This window comes from Anomalospiza imberbis, chromosome 9 (genome assembly GCF_031753505.1).
Source record: "Anomalospiza imberbis isolate Cuckoo-Finch-1a 21T00152 chromosome 9, ASM3175350v1, whole genome shotgun sequence".
NCBI lineage: Eukaryota > Metazoa > Chordata > Aves > Passeriformes > Viduidae > Anomalospiza > Anomalospiza imberbis.
In genome coordinates, this window is record NC_089689.1 from 3,931,183 (window position 1) to 3,951,343 (window position 20,161).

At 39.2% G+C, this 20,161-nt stretch overlaps 1 protein-coding gene across 8 annotated transcripts in view; it reads right to left on the bottom strand.

Moving 5' to 3' along the window:
• The window catches only part of RALGPS2 (Ral GEF with PH domain and SH3 binding motif 2), a 115,988-nt gene that overhangs the window by 16,998 nt on the left and 78,829 nt on the right, over window positions 1–20,161 (bottom strand). For 7 of the 8 annotated variants that reach the window (XM_068199426.1, XM_068199424.1, XM_068199429.1 and 4 more), the window contains 8 exons: window positions 19,690–19,827; window positions 18,711–18,801; window positions 16,277–16,344; window positions 15,493–15,628; window positions 14,489–14,640; window positions 4,980–5,034; window positions 1,663–1,740; window positions 13–118 (listed from right to left, as the gene is read on the bottom strand). In XM_068199426.1, the coding sequence (XP_068055527.1) occupies window positions 13–118; window positions 1,663–1,740; window positions 4,980–5,034; window positions 14,489–14,640; window positions 15,493–15,628; window positions 16,277–16,344; window positions 18,711–18,801; window positions 19,690–19,827 (824 nt within the window). The remainder of the gene's footprint in view (window positions 1–12; window positions 119–1,662; window positions 1,741–4,979; window positions 5,035–14,488; window positions 14,641–15,492; window positions 15,629–16,276; window positions 16,345–18,710; window positions 18,802–19,689; window positions 19,828–20,161) is intronic. The other variant, XM_068199423.1, reaches the window with a different exon arrangement.

The window sequence follows — 20,161 nt, forward strand, 5'->3', positions numbered from 1 at the left end:
AAAAAATCTTACTGTAGGTTTTTTGCCTTCTTTCAACAAAGTCTTCCTCCTGAGAACACCTTGAATAGTAACTGCTCCTGGATACAAATGAACAGCCAAATCTTCAGATTCTAGGGAGCTGAAAGGAGCATGTGAAGAGTTGTGTGAAAAAATGTTTTTCCTAAAGTAATTTTCCAACCATTACCAAAAACTAATGCAAATACCTTTATTGTAATTTGAAAATGTCAACTTTCTATTTATTTGACTTCATTGTGGAAAAAGACTTTGGCTGTTACAGGGAATTGCTGTTGTGGAATTAACACTCGCAAGCAAAAGTGATCAGAAAAATTAATTAGCCAAGCAGGTAATCCTTAATTTAAAAATTAAAACTCAAAACACGACTGAAAGACAAGAAAATTAATTTTAAAAAGTAAACATTTGAAGCACATTGGTACAGTTGCTGTACATGTTAAACCTCTCCTTCAGCCCTCGCAGGAAAGATTTAAGTGTTTTTTGGTTAGAAACACCAGAACCATTAGCACATCAAAAACAAAGCACAGCTCAAACATGCACAATCCTTAAAATATCTGAAAGCAAGGAGAGTGGGTGAGAGCAGGAATAAAGAGCAGAAACCCAAACCACAGCTTTAAGGTGTTTTAATGCAACTGGTGCTCTACTGATCATCTGCCCTACGAAGGATGGGAGAGCAACGGGCTGAAACAAAGGCCAGGTACAGCACTGAGGAAAAAAACTGAGCTTGGTTAAAATTCCAAAGCTGACCGGCTTCAAAAACATTTCCAATCAGAGAAAAGTTACACCAGGAATCATTTCAGTAAATGTCAATCACAGCATGTAACTAAAGTGCTGAACCCAGCAGCTTTCTAGAAAAGCCACGAGATTGAACAGCACCCGAAAATCATTGTGAAGGAAGCCAGGATTTGTTGTTTCATCCATCCTATGTCCAAAGTAAACTGAAAATGTGACAAACACTTTCATTGCAGCACCTACTGAGGATGTTGATATGGAGACAATTTTGGACATTGACAGATGTGAACATGGGTTTAATTCAATGAGACAATGCTTGCTTCTTAACATGACAGAGGTTTCACAGTTAATGGCAACTTCTTTCCCAACTACAGTGACACAGCTGGAGACAGAATATCCATAAGGAATCAGAATAATCAGTTATGTTACTCTGTCAGCTTGCAAATATTATGTATATTAAATTGGGGGCAATTTGAATGTGTCACTCATTTTAGGCATCTCTCTGATTTCAGGGAAGAAGAGCAAAGAAATTCAGTACAGAACTGCCAGCAAAGAAGACATCTGGAATGCCATCCATTAGCACCAGGAGCAGCTTTGTTTCCCCATGAGAACTACCAGCACTGCTCCACAGTGGCAGGCAGTTCAAAAGCTACCCTGGCAAAACATCTTTAAGCCTTGATAGAAAGATCCAGTGGTTCAGAATTTGGATTTGCAGACTGGAATGAGCAGTCCTTATGCTGATATAGAGTAAGTCATTGAAGGGAAACATTTTGAGTCTGAAGAAAAAGGTCTCTACCTTTATTTTGACACATAAGTTAGAAAGGTAACATCAGAAAACACCCACTTAAGTATTAAACCAAACCAAATCACCAACAGCAGAGGGAAGGTTTGACACCTCTGTGTGCAGTGGGATTGTACCTGCTGGCCTTCATGTGGCCTCGATGGCCATTTCGTGACACTCTTGTCCCCGGACCGAGAGAATGGTACAACCTGTTCCTGTTGGATTCCATTATAAATTGTATGCATTACATATACTTTCATTCACACAAACAGCACCACTGCTACAACAGCACAGAACTTTTTTTTGTGTGCATATCACAAAGCCACTTCTTCCATGTAAGAAAAAGCGAATAATTTTATTTAGAAAAAGGCATGCAGAAGTAAATAATATGGTTTTTCATTTCATCAGATGTTCTCTTTGTCAGAACTCACAATACTGAAGTGTTTTACTGGCACTGATAATTAACACATTTTTTAGAGCAAAGTCTGCATTTAGCTTAGACTAAATAAATGTATTGATAAAACTTATCTTGAAATCTGACTTTAGATGTTACTACAAAAATGGTTTCAACTTCTATGAGTATGAAAACAGAAGCTGTTGGCTGCAAGGAATGACAAGCTCTGTCAAAATACACGTGACACTGTTTAAAATCCTGTTGCGCTAAATAACATGGAAATCAGCTCAGCAATATTTCAATTTTCCAGTTCATCTATGCTGTACACTTTACCTGCAAGCTCGACACTATAAAATCATTTACCTGATCCATACTGTTATCCCTATTCAGGAACTGTGCCCCAGACCTGCCTTTTGAACACTGCTTTGCTTCACTGAACCTTGTTTTTCTGAATCAGGCCCCCTTAATCGACTGAATTCCATTTAAGTCAACACAAGCATTGCTGAGGCACTTTGTCCTCATGTACTCTTTTTTTATCCATTTTTCTGGCTGCTTGTATTCGGTTGAAAGACTGAAGATCAGCAATTCTGTGGGAGCAGGCAGTTAAGTACAAGCCTTATTATCAAAAAGATATTAATGAATCACCATCCACAACACAACCTGTTCCACAATTTGCCATCATTTGTTTCTCAACATAACAGATATCTTTGAACTTATGAATTATTTTTCAGAACATACTCAAGATATAGGCAAATAAAACAATAAAGAAAAATAAAGTAAAATGAGCTGTTTATTTTTGTATACACATAGCATGCAAATTAAGTATATTTTCTTCTTACCTTTAAACTTTTTTTTTTTTTTTTTTTTTTTTTTTGGCATAACAAGGAGGCTACCACTCTTGGAATCCTGCTATTTCAGGGAAATCTATTCAGAGACACTCAGGGTGACAACCAGTGAGACTGAAGTGTCACTTAATACACTGCCCTTAACAGGATATAAGTGTAAGGACTTGGAATTTTAGTCCTTCCAGTAATTTTGATTGCCTGAAGGGACACTCCAATGCTGAAAACTCTTTCTCAAGTTTCAAACTAAGATTCTGTTGCACTTAAAAACAATCAGTGGCTCTAGTTCTCACCCCTGCTGCATTCCCCAGCTACAAGCAGAAAGGCCAGGAAAAACAAGAATACATTTTACATTTCCTTCCTTTACTTGGGGAGTCTGTGTGTGGAGGAATTGTTTTCTTCCTCTTATGGCACATGATGCAGATTTAAGCCTTCCTACCCAAAGATGTTCCTAAAACATGCAGAAATACTGAATTCCTACTTGCACTGCACAGAAAACAGCCGTTATCAGTGGATGTATTCCAGTTTTGCCAGAGTTGGTAATTCCAGCCAACTAATGCCTCTCCCTCACTTAAATACCTTTACAGAGAATGGAAACCACTGTGCTTCACTGTACAGACCAAAACCAGAGAGAGACCTTCTCTAGTTATCTTGCATTTTCACACTTGCATGTCAGTGAAATTTTAAAACATGCCTCATCATCTTATAAACCAAGGAACAGACTCAAGGCTGCTGCAGATCTCTAGGAATTTCACACATGGTGTTGGGAACATCTGTTAGGAACCCTATCCTATCCCTCTCCCTGGAAGCAGGCAAGAGAACTCACCCTGAAGCACACGAAACCTCCAACAGGGATCCCAAAAGCTCTCTTGGGAGAGAGGCAAGTACAGAAGGTAAGTGGAATTTGGAGGAGGAATCTTCTGTCTGACATGGAGCAAACATTTTAACTGGGGGAGCCTGGGGCTGCCAGCGCTCATTAGCACAGGGATGAAAAGGCCCTGCTTTGTCTCACAAGTCCACACAACAATTCTAAAGAGTGTTATCCTAAGTTTAAACCTAAATTTTAAAGTTTCTTATGCTGCTCTGGGTAAAAACACTCAACTCACCATTTTTTCTAACTTAATGACTTTTTATCTTTGAGAAACAACGTGATACCCATACACAATTGCATAAGGCAGCAGGAAAGGGAAAGAAAGAAACTCTTTTGAATGTAGTATGTGCTTTGTGCTGCAGCCTGCAAGTTAAGAGATTGCCTTTCTGACCCCATTTGTGTTCTCTGCTCGTGTGGAATGTTACCTGATGAAATTGTTAAGGGCCTTTCTTCATGTATGCATTCATATTTAAGGCATGAGGCATCCAGGAGTTCACCTTAGGCACTGAGAGATTTTCAAAGACTTCTTCCAAAATTAACAAAGAACTTTAACTGCTTCAATGAGTTCAATCAGAATATGTTTGTGGCAACAGCTCCCAACTAAAAAGACAAAGTTTTCTGACAAAAACTCCTATGAAAAATGTAAAAATAGTAGCAAAAGTCATCCAAGGCAACTCTGAATCGGATGGATTGCCTGAAACTGTGTTACAGAAGCAAGCAATGCACTGTATTGTGCATCCTACTCAGCTGTGGGAAGGTGAATATTGCACCTTTTTCCGTGTTCAACTACAGCCCTGTGTGTCTTCTTCCACGTTCTCAAACACAACATGAGAATGGGCTGAAGTGGTCAATGCCACCTGAGCACTCACAGGTGCTGGAAAAGGAACAACTTGTTAATTCTGGACCACAAAGTCAGACATTAGCGAGGGGCATTGTTGTGTAACAGTGAAGGGAAAAGAGGACGAGAGAGACAAAAGAGGTGACAATGACAATGAGAGAGCAAAGGGACAGATGAAGTGTCTCAGGGAAAGTGAAAATAAAATTCAGACAGACACAAACAGCACATGTGATATCCACATATATAAAACCTTTGGGGTCTAATGGTTCTCTGGCTGAGCTCCTGCAAGGATGTGTGCACTGAGTAAGCACCAATTAGATAAAAGCCCTATTAACCACTAATGAGCAGGTGTTTCTATGCTGCTTTAACAGATCCGGTGAACTTACTACAGCTTTTTAGTGTTCTCACAGACAGAAGATCTCTAGTTCAGTGAAAAAAAGCATCATTTTCAGGACTGAGTGAGAGACTCTAAGTAACAATGTGAAGAGAGAAACACAGGCTTTTCTTACCTTTCAAATGCTGGCCAGGAGGTCTCTTCACTGAGCTCAGAACCATCACTGCTACCTAGAGAAATATATCAACAGAAGATGCAATATTATTTCATCTACAAACCATCTCTGTCAACTGAACCTAAACAAATCAGAATAGTTGAGATTCTGAATATCAGAATATTTAAGATGAAATGCAAAAAAATACTTCAGCAAAATACTACAAGGAAAACACTTTGTGATTTGTTTCAGGAATTTCACCTAAACTGAGATGGACATTGAAGGGACAGGGTCTAGTTCCACATTAAGAAGTTAAAGAAAAAGAGCAGTAATAAATGGGAATCTTATTTTCAAAATATAAAGAACATCCTAAAACCAAATTTGTCTGCATTTAGAAAAACAGGTCACTTATTTAAATTTTTTTTTTATCAAGTCACACGCAGTCATGACACAGAGGTGCAAATTCATTGCTAAATCTCCAATACATTATATGAGAAGCCTTAAACAATTTTTAAAGCTATCATCCACTTACTCTGTCAGATCACAACAGTATTTCCTTCTATGCTTTGTAAACTAATCCAGAAACACTTCATTTTAAACACTGAAAATAGAGGAAAATCCCAAAACCCAAAAGTCTGATGCATCCACTCAAGGTAGTCCCATAAATAAGACAGTAACTTTATGATTCCAGTAAATCCCATCAGTCTGCAAATGAGTATTTAAATATAGATACAAGTGGGGGTTAGCTGTAATGTTGAAAATCAGTAAATAATTATCAGTAGGGATGCTGTTAACAGAAATCAGTAGCTTCTATACAAAATTCCAAGCTGTTGCCTTGCTGCTATGCTCCTTTCACGCCAGCCCAGCTGCCCACATGAGCTATTATCCTTGTTCACCACTTCAAACCAACATTTTTAGCTCTAGATAATCCCAAACCTAAATATCAGTGCAATTCAATGTCAGTGCTTGAAGCCACCTTTTGGCACACTAACTTGCCACCTTGTTTACTCTGCTGCCTGAACATCCATATATTAAAGGGAAGTAATAAAATAATACAATTATTTTGAAACAAACCAGAAAACAAACAAGCAAAAAATCTGAATCAGTGCTCCTTACTCAAGAGTTCCCTCAGAGAAACAGCGGCTGAAAATGGGAACCAGGTCCCTGTAATTGTACACAGAAAATCAGCAGGGAAGAGCAGTGCCCTGAAAAATCATGTGTACAAAGTAGGTCTGGAGAGTCACTGAGTAAACACAGAGTAAAGATGGAGGCAATAAAGATTTATACACAGCAGGGGTAATTCCAGCCAAGAGCCATGAAAGTCTCAGCACGGGCTGAAGTTTCCCCTGTGCAAAATTTAAGAGAAAATACAAGCCTTTATCTGCCAGCCAATTCAACTGAGATGCCTCTTCTGCAAACATTAGCTCAACACCCACATATTAACATGATCTCTGTGGGATACTAAATAATTGGGTCTCAGCTTATTCTGATTTTTTCCTAAAGGCAAGTCCTAACCTGGTTCACACCAACACTACAGTAAGAGCCATTTGTGTAGAGCTACAGAAGTGATGTTGCAGTGGAGGCATAAAGGGCTGCAAGCAGGGAGGTAAAATATTCGACAGGTAACTTGCATTACTTTCTAGTAAGCAGAAGTGCCTTTCAGTTTTTAGTGCTTCCATTTGCAGATCACTGATCCTTAAGCATCCAGCTGCTGGGAGGGTTGCAGCAGCAGGTAGCTCTGCACACAGAAGAGTAGCACAGTTACTCCTCCTGTGACTTACACCTCCTCTGAGCTGTGGGGACAAGTGACCAAAGAGACACAGTTACTACAGCTGAGTAAGTGCTTGCACATCAAGTGACCCTCTCAGACTGAATCCATCAGCAAACATTCAGGTGCCACAGGGCAGGTGAGCAAAGAAGCGGCCATAAAAATAATCAGAAGTTCTGCTCAGCACAATTTACACCTGATCTGCAACGTGGCAAAGAGAATGTGTGGGTTGAGCTTCACATTATCCCAGGCACTTCTATACAGAAAGACTACCAGGTTAATCATTAACTACCCCAGAAAAAACAGGAGTAACCAGTGGAGTAACCTATCCAGGTGGAGCCTGCTCTTGCAGTAGGAGTCTTTGCAAAGTCCTTACCATTTCCTGGAAGAAACAACTGTCACTCAGTACTTTCAGCCAATTCTACCATCCACATCACAGTGAAAAGCTCAGTGATTTATTCCATCCTAATGAAACCACAGCTGCATTCTCTGTGAGGCAACACATGAGGTCTCTTCAAATTAGTAAGTAGCATGGTTTGGGGACGAGGAGACAGAATCAGATGTAACAATTCAGAGACAACTTTAAGAAGGCATCTCGGGTTAGACCTCCCAGCTGACTGTCTTTGAAGAAGGCTGTTTGTGGTAGAATCTCTTACAGGAAGACCTTAAGGTGCTGAAATCCTTTTAGCAGTTGGAATGACAATTAGGATGGTAGAGTTCAACCCCAACATGAAAATAGTTTTCCTTGCATATAATTGAAGTTTTCTTTGTGGTTACGTGGAGCAATCTGTTCTGCAAAATGGTGCAGCAAGTTCTGTCAAGTCATTCAGCCAACACTGAAAGCATTAGGGATACTTAGAATATTATTTATTTTCTTACTGCTGCTTAGATTTAGCTTTATATTAGCAAGAAGCACAGATTTAATATGACTAGAGCTCTTCTTAATTTAGGCCCACTTGATAGATCCACACAATTAAAACCCCCTAATAAGATAGTGTTATGAAGTTATTGTTTGCATTTAAAGTAGGCTGATAACATTAAAATTCTACCTGAAATGACATTTTGATGGCAATTGTATCAGTTTTGCTAATAAAGTTATATTCAAATGCAAGCACACTACAGAAAGATTTAAAAGCTAGTGTTGCTTTGTAAAAATACAAAGCAATCTAGATCAAGAGCTAAAATGTCACCTGTCACAAAGTGACAATCCTTGGTACAATATCAGTACAGTGAGAAAATCTACAGGAATTTGGGGGCTTTGTAAACCAAAAGCTTCACTTAAAAAGTTAAATCTATACAGAAATTACCAATTACACTTAAAAGGATCATCAGTTTGTGAAAAAAATGGACAAAACATCATAGCAATTGATTTAACATTTACATTGATGCCTACAGGGGTTGTAAAAATTGTAACAAAAACCTGGAAAGGTTGAATTTTAGCGTTTGACTATTCCTCTAACATCCATATATAAACATCTCCAATGGGATTTTTTAGATTCTAAAACCCTCTAGGAGATACTTTGCAAGACAAGTTCTGATACTAAAAAACACCCCTTTCCTGAAAAGCAGAACAAAATACCTGACATCCTTCCTTCCAAAACAAAACAGAGGTAAAAGGGACTGCTTTTAACTTAATAAAAGTTAGATGTCTAGCCAAGTTCTGTTTAAACATTAAGTGCACTATTTGAGTGTCACCTCAACTGGAAATATTTCATTCATTCAGTACTCTAAAAATATATCACCTTCTTAAATTCTTCTCAAGTATGTACTCAATATTTGAGTTTTTCCAACAACCTCAAGCAAGTTCTTCAGGTTAAACTTAATAACAAATCCTAGGCAGTATAAGCCCTTTCTGTTAGTTAATGTTCTAAACAAATTTTGGCTTTATGTAAGAAGCCACTTAACACAAAACACTATCTTCCTAGTTTTCTTCATTGCTAATAAACTTCTGATGCAGGATTGAAATAAAATAAAATCTTTATGAAGGTTTTTTTCCTATCTTAGGAATAACAGCATTTGGCAAGATGGCTTTTTTGCTAACTGTGCTGATGATTATCTGAGGAGGCTCAGGATTGTCTGCAGAGCCCCAGCACTGCAGCTCTGTTCAGATGTCAATTTGCTGCTCACATCTGCAGATGTGCACAGGCAAATGGATGTCTGTGAGATGTCTGTGCTCCAGCCACACAAACAGCATGAGGTTCCCAGTTATGGGATAGGGAATGCCAGTGCTATCCCATATCCTCTCCCCTGGTCACGGCACCCACTCACTGCCCCGAGTCTGGGGATATTGAACACTTAACACAGGCTTTCTTTATCCAGAAGTTAGTCCCCAAAGTTAAACAGGTGTTAACATAAACAAACCAACCCCAAAGAGTTTAAAAAGTCTTCAGACTAAAAATTCTTTCCCCTTCCCAAATCTGTCATCGACACTCTCTTGGCTCCGGTTACACCGTGTTTCCAGAGCTGGTGACGGACCCGACCGAGCTCAAAATTCTCCCATGAAAACACACAAAACTGGTCAAGAGGCCTGAACATCAATGGCTGCAGCACAGCCCAGCCCAGACAACACCACCGAGATGGGCTCCATGCCCTGAATGCTCTGCTCTGCTCAGTTCACAGCCACACTGCAAATCCTCATATAGTTCGTGACTATTTAACTATTTAAGTTCAGTTTAAGCAGCTCAGCTCTGGTTTCCTGATTAACCAAATGCAGATGGCAGGAACTCTGGCAGAGGACTCGAGCAGTATCAAGCCAGGGAATTGACAGAAACTTTTAATACCATCACTGAGTTTCATTGTGAAAAATCAGCAAAAGCAAATAACCAAATGGATAGAGATGGGGCAGAAACAGGGGGTTTGTATAACTACGTTGATGTAAAAACATCCAGAGAGTGAGCCTTGGACCAAACAGTACCAAGAAAGATTGGGGCAGAACTGGAGTGCTAGACTGTATCTTCTCTCAAATCCAGGCACCTACATGTGCTTTTTTAACCTCTAACATTATACAGTTTTTAAATTCATCCTATCACTAAAGTAGTAGTGGCTCACAATAGCAAAACCAGGTATCCACATTTAAGGCAAGAGTCAGACATCCACATAACTCATATAAAGGAAATATATAAATAAACCTGATATATTTCTTCTGCCTGAAACCCTACCTGAAATCTGATCTGATGACTCAGTCCTACACACCTGAACAGCACAGTACAGGTTAAAGAATCAAACAAACACTGGCTGTGTAAAGGTCTTCCCTACTCTACAGGCTGCCAAGACCTCTGAAAGTAAATGCATACACTGTATACCTACACCTATACTTCATTTATTTAAAGAGAAATATAATCCCTTGTAGAATTCAGTAACTTCGAGGTGGTGACTTAATAGAGGAATTCATTAAAATGCTGATTTCTCATATGTATTTCATGCCAGTTTAGGTTTGGAAATGTACTGTTCTTACAAAGGCACTTTCTTACATTAATACACACTGATTTAGAATACCTTTCTTTGACTCTGCAGCATTAATTCCTCCAACTGCATTAGAACACAGGCTGAAGCTATTCTCCAGTGATTGCAACACACAAACAAAGGCAAATGTTTAAGAGTTCTAGTTTTTCCAGAGCTTTCATCCATATCATTGTAGATCAGGAAAAATAAATGGAAAAAAAATAGCTTAAAAAGAATTTGAATCCAACACTGCTACAAACACAATCCATAATTGCTTCCTTTGAATTTTTAAACACCTCAAGTTACAATCTCAGTTTCAGCAGTGCACCTGTGTTCATACCTTGACATCTGTTTTGAAGTGGTATACACGAGACATCACTCTCAAAGAATAGCTTTCAGCAAAATTACTTTGCATCCTCTAGGTTAGATGCTCTAAGAGGAAAAAAGCCACATAGAAGCAATACATGCTAAGAGGGGCCTATTTTACACTGTCCCTTTACTTCTTAAGAAGTAGCTGAACAATTTGCCATTGTAAACAAACCCAGCTTAAGAAATTCAGTAATGCAGCAGAGCCAAATTGGTGGGAAGAAATGGTGGAAATCCAAAGCTTCTGAGAACATTAATGAAACAAGCTGAGCATTCCTGCAAAGATACTTAAGCAATAAATACTTTGAAAATGTAAGAAAATTGGGAATGAATAGAGAACCATGTATTCTTTAGAAAAATATCTTACGAATTAAAGGAAGTTTCATGCTATTTCTGAGTGGAACCAGGATCTAGTAAAATCATCTTAATTTATCCTACTTTTAGGTGAGGAGGTGACAGGAGGCAAATACAGGCAAGAGAACAGGTGGTACGAATGTGCAGGTGGTTCCTTGCACCCAGCCAAGAGCAATGCTCACACCTCAGGAGGGCAGAGTGTACACAGTGACCTCACCAAAACAGTGACCTCATCCAAACACAGCCCTCCAAGAACAAAAACCACGTTGTAGCTTTAGGCCTGGCTGATAGCAGTGAGTGGGGGTTCTCAAAGAACTTCCACTGCAAAGTAAAAGCATCTGTCCCAATTTACTGAAAGCACATATTCGGGACTGTCTGCACAAAACAGACATTTTCAGCACTATTCATCTGTCTGTATTTGCTTGTGCTGTCTCTCAAAAGTGTCTGCAATCAACAGAAATAAAGTGGGGTTTTAAGGACTCAAGCCATACAACCTCTTTTGAGCCTCCCATCTAAGAATGACATGAATCATATCTTTGAGGATTTCAATTCTCTTTGTGATTATAAAGAGTTCCAATTGTAACCAGCTCAAATGTAGCTATCTACTTTATAAATATCTAAAACTTAAGAGAAACTATTTCCTCTTGTTACACTCCTGAATTCAAGAGAACATTTCCCATCTGACACTGTGTATGAGACTGGACAAGTGTTTCTTCCTTCTTATTAGGAGAGCCCTGGCACTGCTGGAAAAAGATTTCTCTTTTTTTTTTAATTTTCTGTCCAGATAACAAGCACCTATTTATAATATAGGAGGATGGCAACAGAACCAGAGGTACAGCTCCCTGATTCCAGCATAACACATGATCATCAGCTATGGAACACCATCCCACAGTACTAAGAACAAGAAGTGTTTTGACCCAAGCACAAGAAATCAATATAAAAGAGGCTGTATCTTTAATATTTTTGAGTTTGTTTGTTTTCAGAATGAGTTGAATGTACACAGTTAGCCTCCAATCACTGAAATTAAGAAAATAATCTGAAAAAGGTCTCTGACCTTGGCTGCCACATCACAGATCAGCCTGTTTTGAGCAAACCCCATACGTGTCTCACTTTCTGCATTGCTGCTGCTTTAGGAATCATTCATTGCAATAAAAACCAACCAGTTAGTACATTCTTCATCTGTGAAAGGTTAATGACATGGATGTACACGCTCTGCACCATTCCTAGAGTGACTGCCAGCCTTTCCCAGCATGGCATAACCAAAATGTCCATCAACACTTCAATGTGTGCTTTAGGTTATAGACTTGCTGATGGATTCCTGTGGACAGTGTTGTTACACTGGTGGTGTTTTAATATTTAACAGAGGCAGATCCTATCAGGTCCTCCGATATGAAAGGACTGGAAAGGTCTAAACACCTCCGAGCCCTCAAAACACAGGAGTGATTTAAAGCAGCATTACAGTTGTCTTTAAAGGCACATTCAAGGTGCTGACATAGCAGAAACTTTGTCCATGTTTTGAAGAAGGATCATTTACCCAAAAAGTTAAGTCCTACATAGGCTTATATGTAAAAAAGGTAGTCCTGTTTCTAGAGCAACAGGTTTAAATCCACGTTTATGGGCAAGGTGAGGAATAACACTCCTTTCAGTACACACATTCAGGAGACATTTTCCTGACCGTCTTTTGAAGCTGTTTTGTAGAATACCATAAACCTCCTCTCTACTGCAGTGACTGTACTAATTCCAAGTCCTAAGCAAACAGACTACTTCAAACATGATGGAGGAACTCAGCAGCTTCAATCAACTTCCTTAAATCCTGCTGAGGCAGCAGCACAGAATGCCAGACAACTTACATTTCCAAGAATTCTGCTGTAATAGATACGGCAAACCTCCAGAACCTACCCTCTTCTTCCATACGTACTTCTAGCACCTCTATCAACCTTTTGTGTCACTGAAATCTTTATCATCAAGAAGCAGCAAAAATAACACCTCTGCTGGACTGTCAAAACTGTGATAAAACTGAGTATGGGGAGGCTGGAGATCATAGAGAATGGGAGAGGGGAATTTCTAACAACAGATGCTGATCTTGGATAAAATGCCCAAGGTTGCTGTTTTACAAGTCATTTATACAAGTCTTCTAAACTGGTAATTTTGTTCCAGCTTGTCAGGTCATGCTTGAGCTAGAGAAGAGAATTGAAAAATTCAGAGAGGAGACAAAGTAGGAAAATCCTATATTCTCCAAAATATAAAAATGATGACTGGTTCTCAATTGTACATTATGAGAAACTGCCTGTCAGCTCTGGCAAACCTTCCCTGCTAGGCTCTAATGGAGGCACAGAAATAATTTACCCAGGAAAAAAAGGATCAACTGCAGAGGATTTCTTAGGTATTTAGGTAGAAAACATCCATAAAACAATGTCCTGAGAAAAGGGCAATACTACGTTTCAGCAATGGTGACAAACACTTGGGTCTCCTGCACCATGCAAACCCTGGGAATGGAAACTGCCTGGACACTGAGGAGAAGCACCATTCCTGATGGATGGCTTTGAAATGGAAAACTTTGCCACAGCAGAGAACCTGCAGGGAACAGAGACAGGCAATGCACATTACATAGTGGAAGCTGCCTGATGTGAACAGGTTCACTTAGACCAGCTACTTTGGTCGAATTCCATATGGTCTTCTCCTCAAGAAAATACATGTACAGCTCCTGAAAGCAGCATCATCTGACAATCTGTGACCTCGTTTCCTTCCACAAAGGCTAAAAAGCAGAACTGCTTTTAAAATTCAGTTATCCAAAGAAATGTGAAACACTACAAGGATCTTTCATCACCATAAATGCATAAAAATTGAACACCATTGAATTCTATCAAACAAATAATTCTGAGGAAAGGACTGCAGTGAGAGGTTCCATTTGTCAGCCCCAGCTGCAAACAGGTAGTTTTGAGAGGCACTTGTGTCCTGTCCTCCCTCCACCTAAAAGATCTACGTGCAGCACCTATTCTCACAGAGGAAACTCAGGAAGCAGAACTTCTCAAAAAAAGTACCATCCTAAATATATGAAGATAAATAATTTATCAAAATTTAGTACATTCTGACATTTTGAGGTATTTTAAAGTTATACTTCTATCTTCTGTTGAAGTCAGAAGCATTCAGAAATTATGCTCTTAAAACTGTCAGCAATTTACACTGTCAAGTCAACATGGCATTTTACATAGAAATCCCACTATAAAACTTTTTAAACTTGAATTGATTTGGGGGGGGAGGGAGGGGGAAGATAATAGAAAATCATGTCCCGTACTTCCTTCCACCTCCATTGAGGAAGAGGAGTATCAGAAGCTGTTATCACTAACAGAGATAAAGAAAAAATAACCAACCAACCAAAAAACCCCAAACAACAGCAACACCAAAACAAACATCTTTTTCATAATTTCTCAGTTCTTGGCGTGTAAATGAAGTCACCCTGCTTCCCCTACATTTCTCAGATTTGTTCTACAACAGAAGCAGTAATTTCGAACAGCACTGCTGCAGGTCCAATCACCAGCTAACTGTGCTATAACCTTTATTAAAAGCCCAGGCACTGCATGGGTGTGTTTGCAGCTCCTACCTATTGAAATTCCACTGGACAGGGTGGAGCTCTCAGCCTGCCCTCGGGATGGGACGTGGGGCTCCATGACGCTGTCATCCAGCAGGTGCCGTGGTCCCGCGTTGGGGAATGTCGCGCTTTTAAATTCCGCTGTGTTCATTTTGTGTATGAAACTAGAAACCAACGAGGACACAACGTTACAACCTCGCCTTTGGTATGTCTCCGGAGTTGCTTTAACATCCTGAAGGATTGTATGCACTGTGCTCCTAAAGTCAAACTAAATCATGGCCAGGTCATAAGCAATTGGGCACAAATAAATTATCGGTAGGAATTGCCAGGTTTAAAACTGCACAGGAGTAACAAAGATGAAGTTGGGAGTACATTAACAATTACTTCCAATATCCTATGCTATTTTTGTCTTCTATAGCACTATATTTTTGACTTCTATAACACTTCTACAATTGAACTGCAGCATTGCATTCTAGCTCATTAAAGGTAAACTTACACAATAGAAGTTATTCCTTACTGAGTAGCTACTATCTTGCATTTTTAAGACATGACAAGGGAAATTATGAGATATTGATCAAGATATTATTAGAAGTACACTTATACAGAAAAAACCTGAAGCCATTACTAAACAGAGATAAGTCTACAAAGAAAGTCTATAAAGGAGGTCTCCTAGTAAAAACACCAGTAAAGCAGTGATATAATTTTGAATTTGAAAGAATTACAGTGGCATTGAATTACTAAAAAGTGATAGTTTTGTCATTCAGAAAGAACCATTCTGGTTAACTCACTGACTAGTCTTACCATCAAAACTTCAGCCTTCCTATTTTGATTAATTCCCTTTTGTAGGGATACCAGCATTATAGTTCTGAGCTTGCTCCCTGACCACAAATTGCTCTGTGAGTGAAGTACTACATACAAGTCATGCTACTTTTTACAAGCAAAGCTTTTGTATTGAAAGATGATACATCACTTAAAAAAAAAAAGCTCAGGAATTTTAGGTTAAGGAAAATGCTGACTTGTAGCCCAGACTGTGACATTTCCTATGTCCATGGGGTATCAGGTTCCGAGGTGAGGGGGGTGTTGGTGGTAGCAAGGCTCCCTCAGCTGCAACATTTTTCCGTCCACTTTGTGGAGATGCTCCGACTTCAGAGCCTGGGAAGAGAAAAGACATTACTTCTAAGCAATTTCAGAATTACTGTCAGGATCACTTCTTAGAAAATCATGGAAAAAATGCACAAAACTTCCTAAACTCCCTTCATAAGAGATAGCTGCAGTAAAACTCCTTGATCTACTGATAATTAAACCCCCCGCACTTCAGGGTTTTTGCACAGGATCAAAATCAAACACACTTAGTTCAAATAGACCATCCAGTATTTTGCAAGTCCTAAAGGTGGCTGCATTTGCTATACCAGCACTGGGCATGTCCCACTGATTCTACATTTTCAAACTCCTGCCTTCAACCACTTTTGGCATTGACCAAGAAGAACGTTCATTTTTGGAAGCATATTAAGCCATGAAAAGTTTAGATGAAGGCCCTTCTGTCTAGACACAACAAAGAATGAATATTTAATAACTCTTCACCCCAAATGACATTAACAACTTAGTGCCACAATACATACAAGAACCTAAAAAAATGACTCAGTTCCTTCTTTACAGATCACCTTTAGACTTTTTATTACAAACATGCAGTGTTTAAACTTCACACTTCTTTATAGCTTAAGGCAAATATTTTCCACGTCTGCAATTCTAAAATAATGCACATGACAACCTCAAGTCTTCTCACATTTATTAAGCATTTACCTACTAAATCTTCTCTGGAAGCAGCAGAGTGGGGGGTGCTGGTCCCTGGTTCTATCTTTAATGAAAGCCTGCATTAAAGAAACATTAAAAATTACTTTATCATGAAATAAAAAATTTATGAAGAAGAATTTTTTAAATTTATGACTGCAAGCTGCCTGATTCTGTGATTGTAAAGAATACTGTGAAGGTAATACAAACAGTGCAGAGTTATCTTTAGCACACACTATTTCCAAATTTGATTTGTCCTGCCTATTGCTTTGGTTCACACAGACCACCAGGACCTCCAGGGCTCTGAGATGGCTGGCACACACATGAAACTGCTACCCCAGCTAAAACCTGGGAAAAATAAAATTGCAAATAGTACACAACCTCTCCCCCCACCTTGGCTAAAATATTTATTCTTGGAACACTTCATATTTTAATTTTTTTTATGAAGTGCACTAGTGTGCGAGGCACCAAGCCTTTTGTCTTTACTGGTCCAAAAGCCAAAATCCTCTTCTGTGTTTTGGAAAATACATTATCAACTTGATTTCAGCCATAATTCAAGCTTTTTCTGTAATTTTTTAATGCCATTTCCAGCAGGCCCACAAAGAAGGCAGACTATAGGGGCAGATAACTTCAGGAAGATGAAGTGTATCTTGTCCACACAGTTTGCAGAACTAAAAATCTTTGAAACTACTAACACTGAAACAGCATCTATTTAATTTTGGGCAGAAAAAGTTTGAAGTTTGACAGCTCCTTTCCCTCCCATTCCAGACAGCATAGCAATGATTCACTACAATTTTATAATTTATTTTTTTTCAAATATAATCTTTTAGGAAGAAAAACCATGTATTCAATCATGTCGCTGTTCTCTAACTTCAACCTTTTTGCTGATAGACACCTTAGGGGATGAAAAGTAGAAGAGCCACTTTAAGTAAGAACAATTCTTCAAACACACTCCTCGACCATAAAAACATTCAGTTTGGAGATGTACAAAACCCATCAGTGCAAAACCAGACGTTGTGAACAGCAGCCACGCTTCTGATTTATGTGCCATTGTCTCCAGTCATTGCCCTGCTACCAAAACATGGATGAAGAAACAGCAGCTCCTTCATCAATCAAATTCCTACTGCTAGTCAGTCCTACCCAGTGAAGGGGAAGGAAGGTGGAGAGTGGAATTCATGAATACTGTGTCCTAAGGAGACACTGCAGGTAAGAAGGGTTTGCGTTAGCTTTTTTTTCCCTTCCTTCAAATGTTTGACCGTGGAGCTTTACTCTTCAGTGACAGACAAGTGACACTTCCCTAATCAGGCTGAAGAACATCCCAGGAAAAAGGTGAAGCTGGATGCTTCCACAGGGACACGCAGAGAACAACTCACAAACCTCAGAAGAGAAGCCAAGGGTCTGAGTCCTCGTTAACTGTTCTCTGACATAAACTGAAGGGTTCCCATTTGCTGCCTTTCAGTAAATCCAAGTCAGGGCTACTAAATGGCAAACACAGCTGTTCCTAAAGTGTGCATCCCCCTCCTGCCATTCCAGGGGAGCTGCACAAGCAACCAATTCAAGCCCTCTGAGGTGACAAACTTCCCGGGCGGGCAGGATGGGAATGGGTGGGGAACCTCCTCAAGCACATCAGCCAATGAACAAAACCTTCCTTCATAGGCAACAGATTTGCCTTAGGGTGTTTCCTATCCTCAGTTCCTGTCTCTTGCCAGAGATTTCCCTCCCTCAGTTTTGCTGGATGCCAAATCACTTATTACAGTAATAATCTGTTAATTAAGGACGTAGAAACCTTGGGTGGGAGGCTGGGAGGAACAGGCAGAGAGGAACAGGAACTTGCCTCTCAAAAATCAAGTGCTTACATTTTACTCACACTTTATAACCTATCAAAGAGCAAAAGAATAAAATAGAATAAATCAAAAAGGTAAGTCTAAAATTAAATATTATCTGCAAGTGAAAACTAAGTCACCTTCAGTAAAAATCTGGGACTGGATGAACAGATGTTTTTGTTCTGATGAAGAATGACTTAATCCATCTCCAACCACAGGATTCCTCTTAATGACAGAACAGTGTTACAGGTGAGCCACGTGTAGAAAGTCTTTCTCAGCAGACCAAACCCACCTGAAGCAAGGACTTGGGGCAGTCTGGCATAGAAAAGGGAGCAGCTCTGCCATTCAGCATGTGGGAAAGTGCCTTGAGCACAGCATCCTGCTGGAACCACAGCTGCTTGCAGCTGCTGTGCCTGAGGTGCATAATCACAGAATCACAGAATGGTGTGGGTCTGAAGGAACCCCTAACTCTCATCTAGTTCCAACCCCCTGCCATGGGCAGGGACATCCACATAATATAATACAACTCCCCAATGCAAGTGCAATCTCACAAGTGACAGGCTTGGAGTTATAACAGTAATTTTGTGATAAGTTATGGTCAGTTTATAGCATTTTGTACTTACTTGTAATTGTCATCTTCTACAAACTTTTGTAGTTCTTCTATGTACTGAACTGAGTTTAGATATTTTTGGACATGAGGCAACATAGGAATATCTGGAAAACAGACACCATTCATTGACACTGAGCCACTCATTGGTAAGCAAAGCTTTTTTCCCAGAAACTATTTGAATAGATTCAGATCTCTTGCCTTTTTATGTGAGATGGAGGTACAAACCACAGGCCCTAATGATACTGAAATTTTAGAACTTCACAGCAATTCTCATACATTGAGGTGACACTCCCCACATACAAACCCCAGAGCTGCTTATCAGAGCACATGTAAGGGAAAAGTAAGACAACATCCATGGCCAAACCAAAGGCCCAGAACTGGAACATGGAGTCTGAGGACTCCTTCTCAGCCCACATCCTCTTTACACTGAGCTTTCAGGGAAGTTACAGTCCTGTGCTAATTCAAATTCCACCATCACAAACACAGCATTAGGACTTTACTAGAATGGGAAGAGGACTGTGAGTGAAACCATCTTTCAAGAAATAAATACATTATCTGATCTATGGACAGAACTATAAATGTCCAAAAGACAAGCTGAGTGTATTTTATTATCTCCAGTAAAAGTACTATTCCAAAAGAAATCCTATTTTTAGTATTCAGTCATAAAATTATGAACACAGGGATACAAGCTTATAAATACCAGTAAAACTACTCTTGAGTATGAGGTACTACTACACATTTATCATCAGAAAATATATATTGCAGTTTGCTTGATGTAAGAGAAAGGCAATTTTATTGTGTCTCCTCACCCTGATGCTCTGTCTTAACCAACAATACTAGAATAAACCCAGACTTTTGGGCTGAGAGGATGAGGGAGGGTGTTAATGGCATTCACATGGATCCAGCCTTACTTAAATTGCATCACAACAGACAAAAATCAAAGCTTTTGAAGTTCTTCTCTTTAACACTGTGATATTTACACACTAGCTTACCATATTCACACGACTGCTGCAAATCTGAGATAATTCGAAGAATGTTGTTCATTAAATTTGTTCTTTGCTCACTTTCCAGAATGCTTGCTGTTGAGGGGTAGGCAGAGTCAATATATGTCAAGTCTGACAGATAAATACCTGAAATGAGATTAGAATGAGAAGATTCTTTGTTTAATACTGAGCAGAAAAAAAAACTCTCATCAAGAATACTATGGAGAATTTTTGCTTGCACTAACATTAAAGCAGGTTGACAAAAGCATTTTGTCAGAATAGGATTTTGGATTTACCTGGGAAATAATTTTAGAAATCTAAAAGTAATTACAAGGACACGCACAGCTACTCATAAACCTCATCTTCTCCACAGCACCAATTTACTACTCCCTTGACAAATATGAAGCATACTAAACACACAATACTAAAATACACCATCAAAATTAATTGTTTAGGTAGTCTACTACTTCATTCCTCCAAA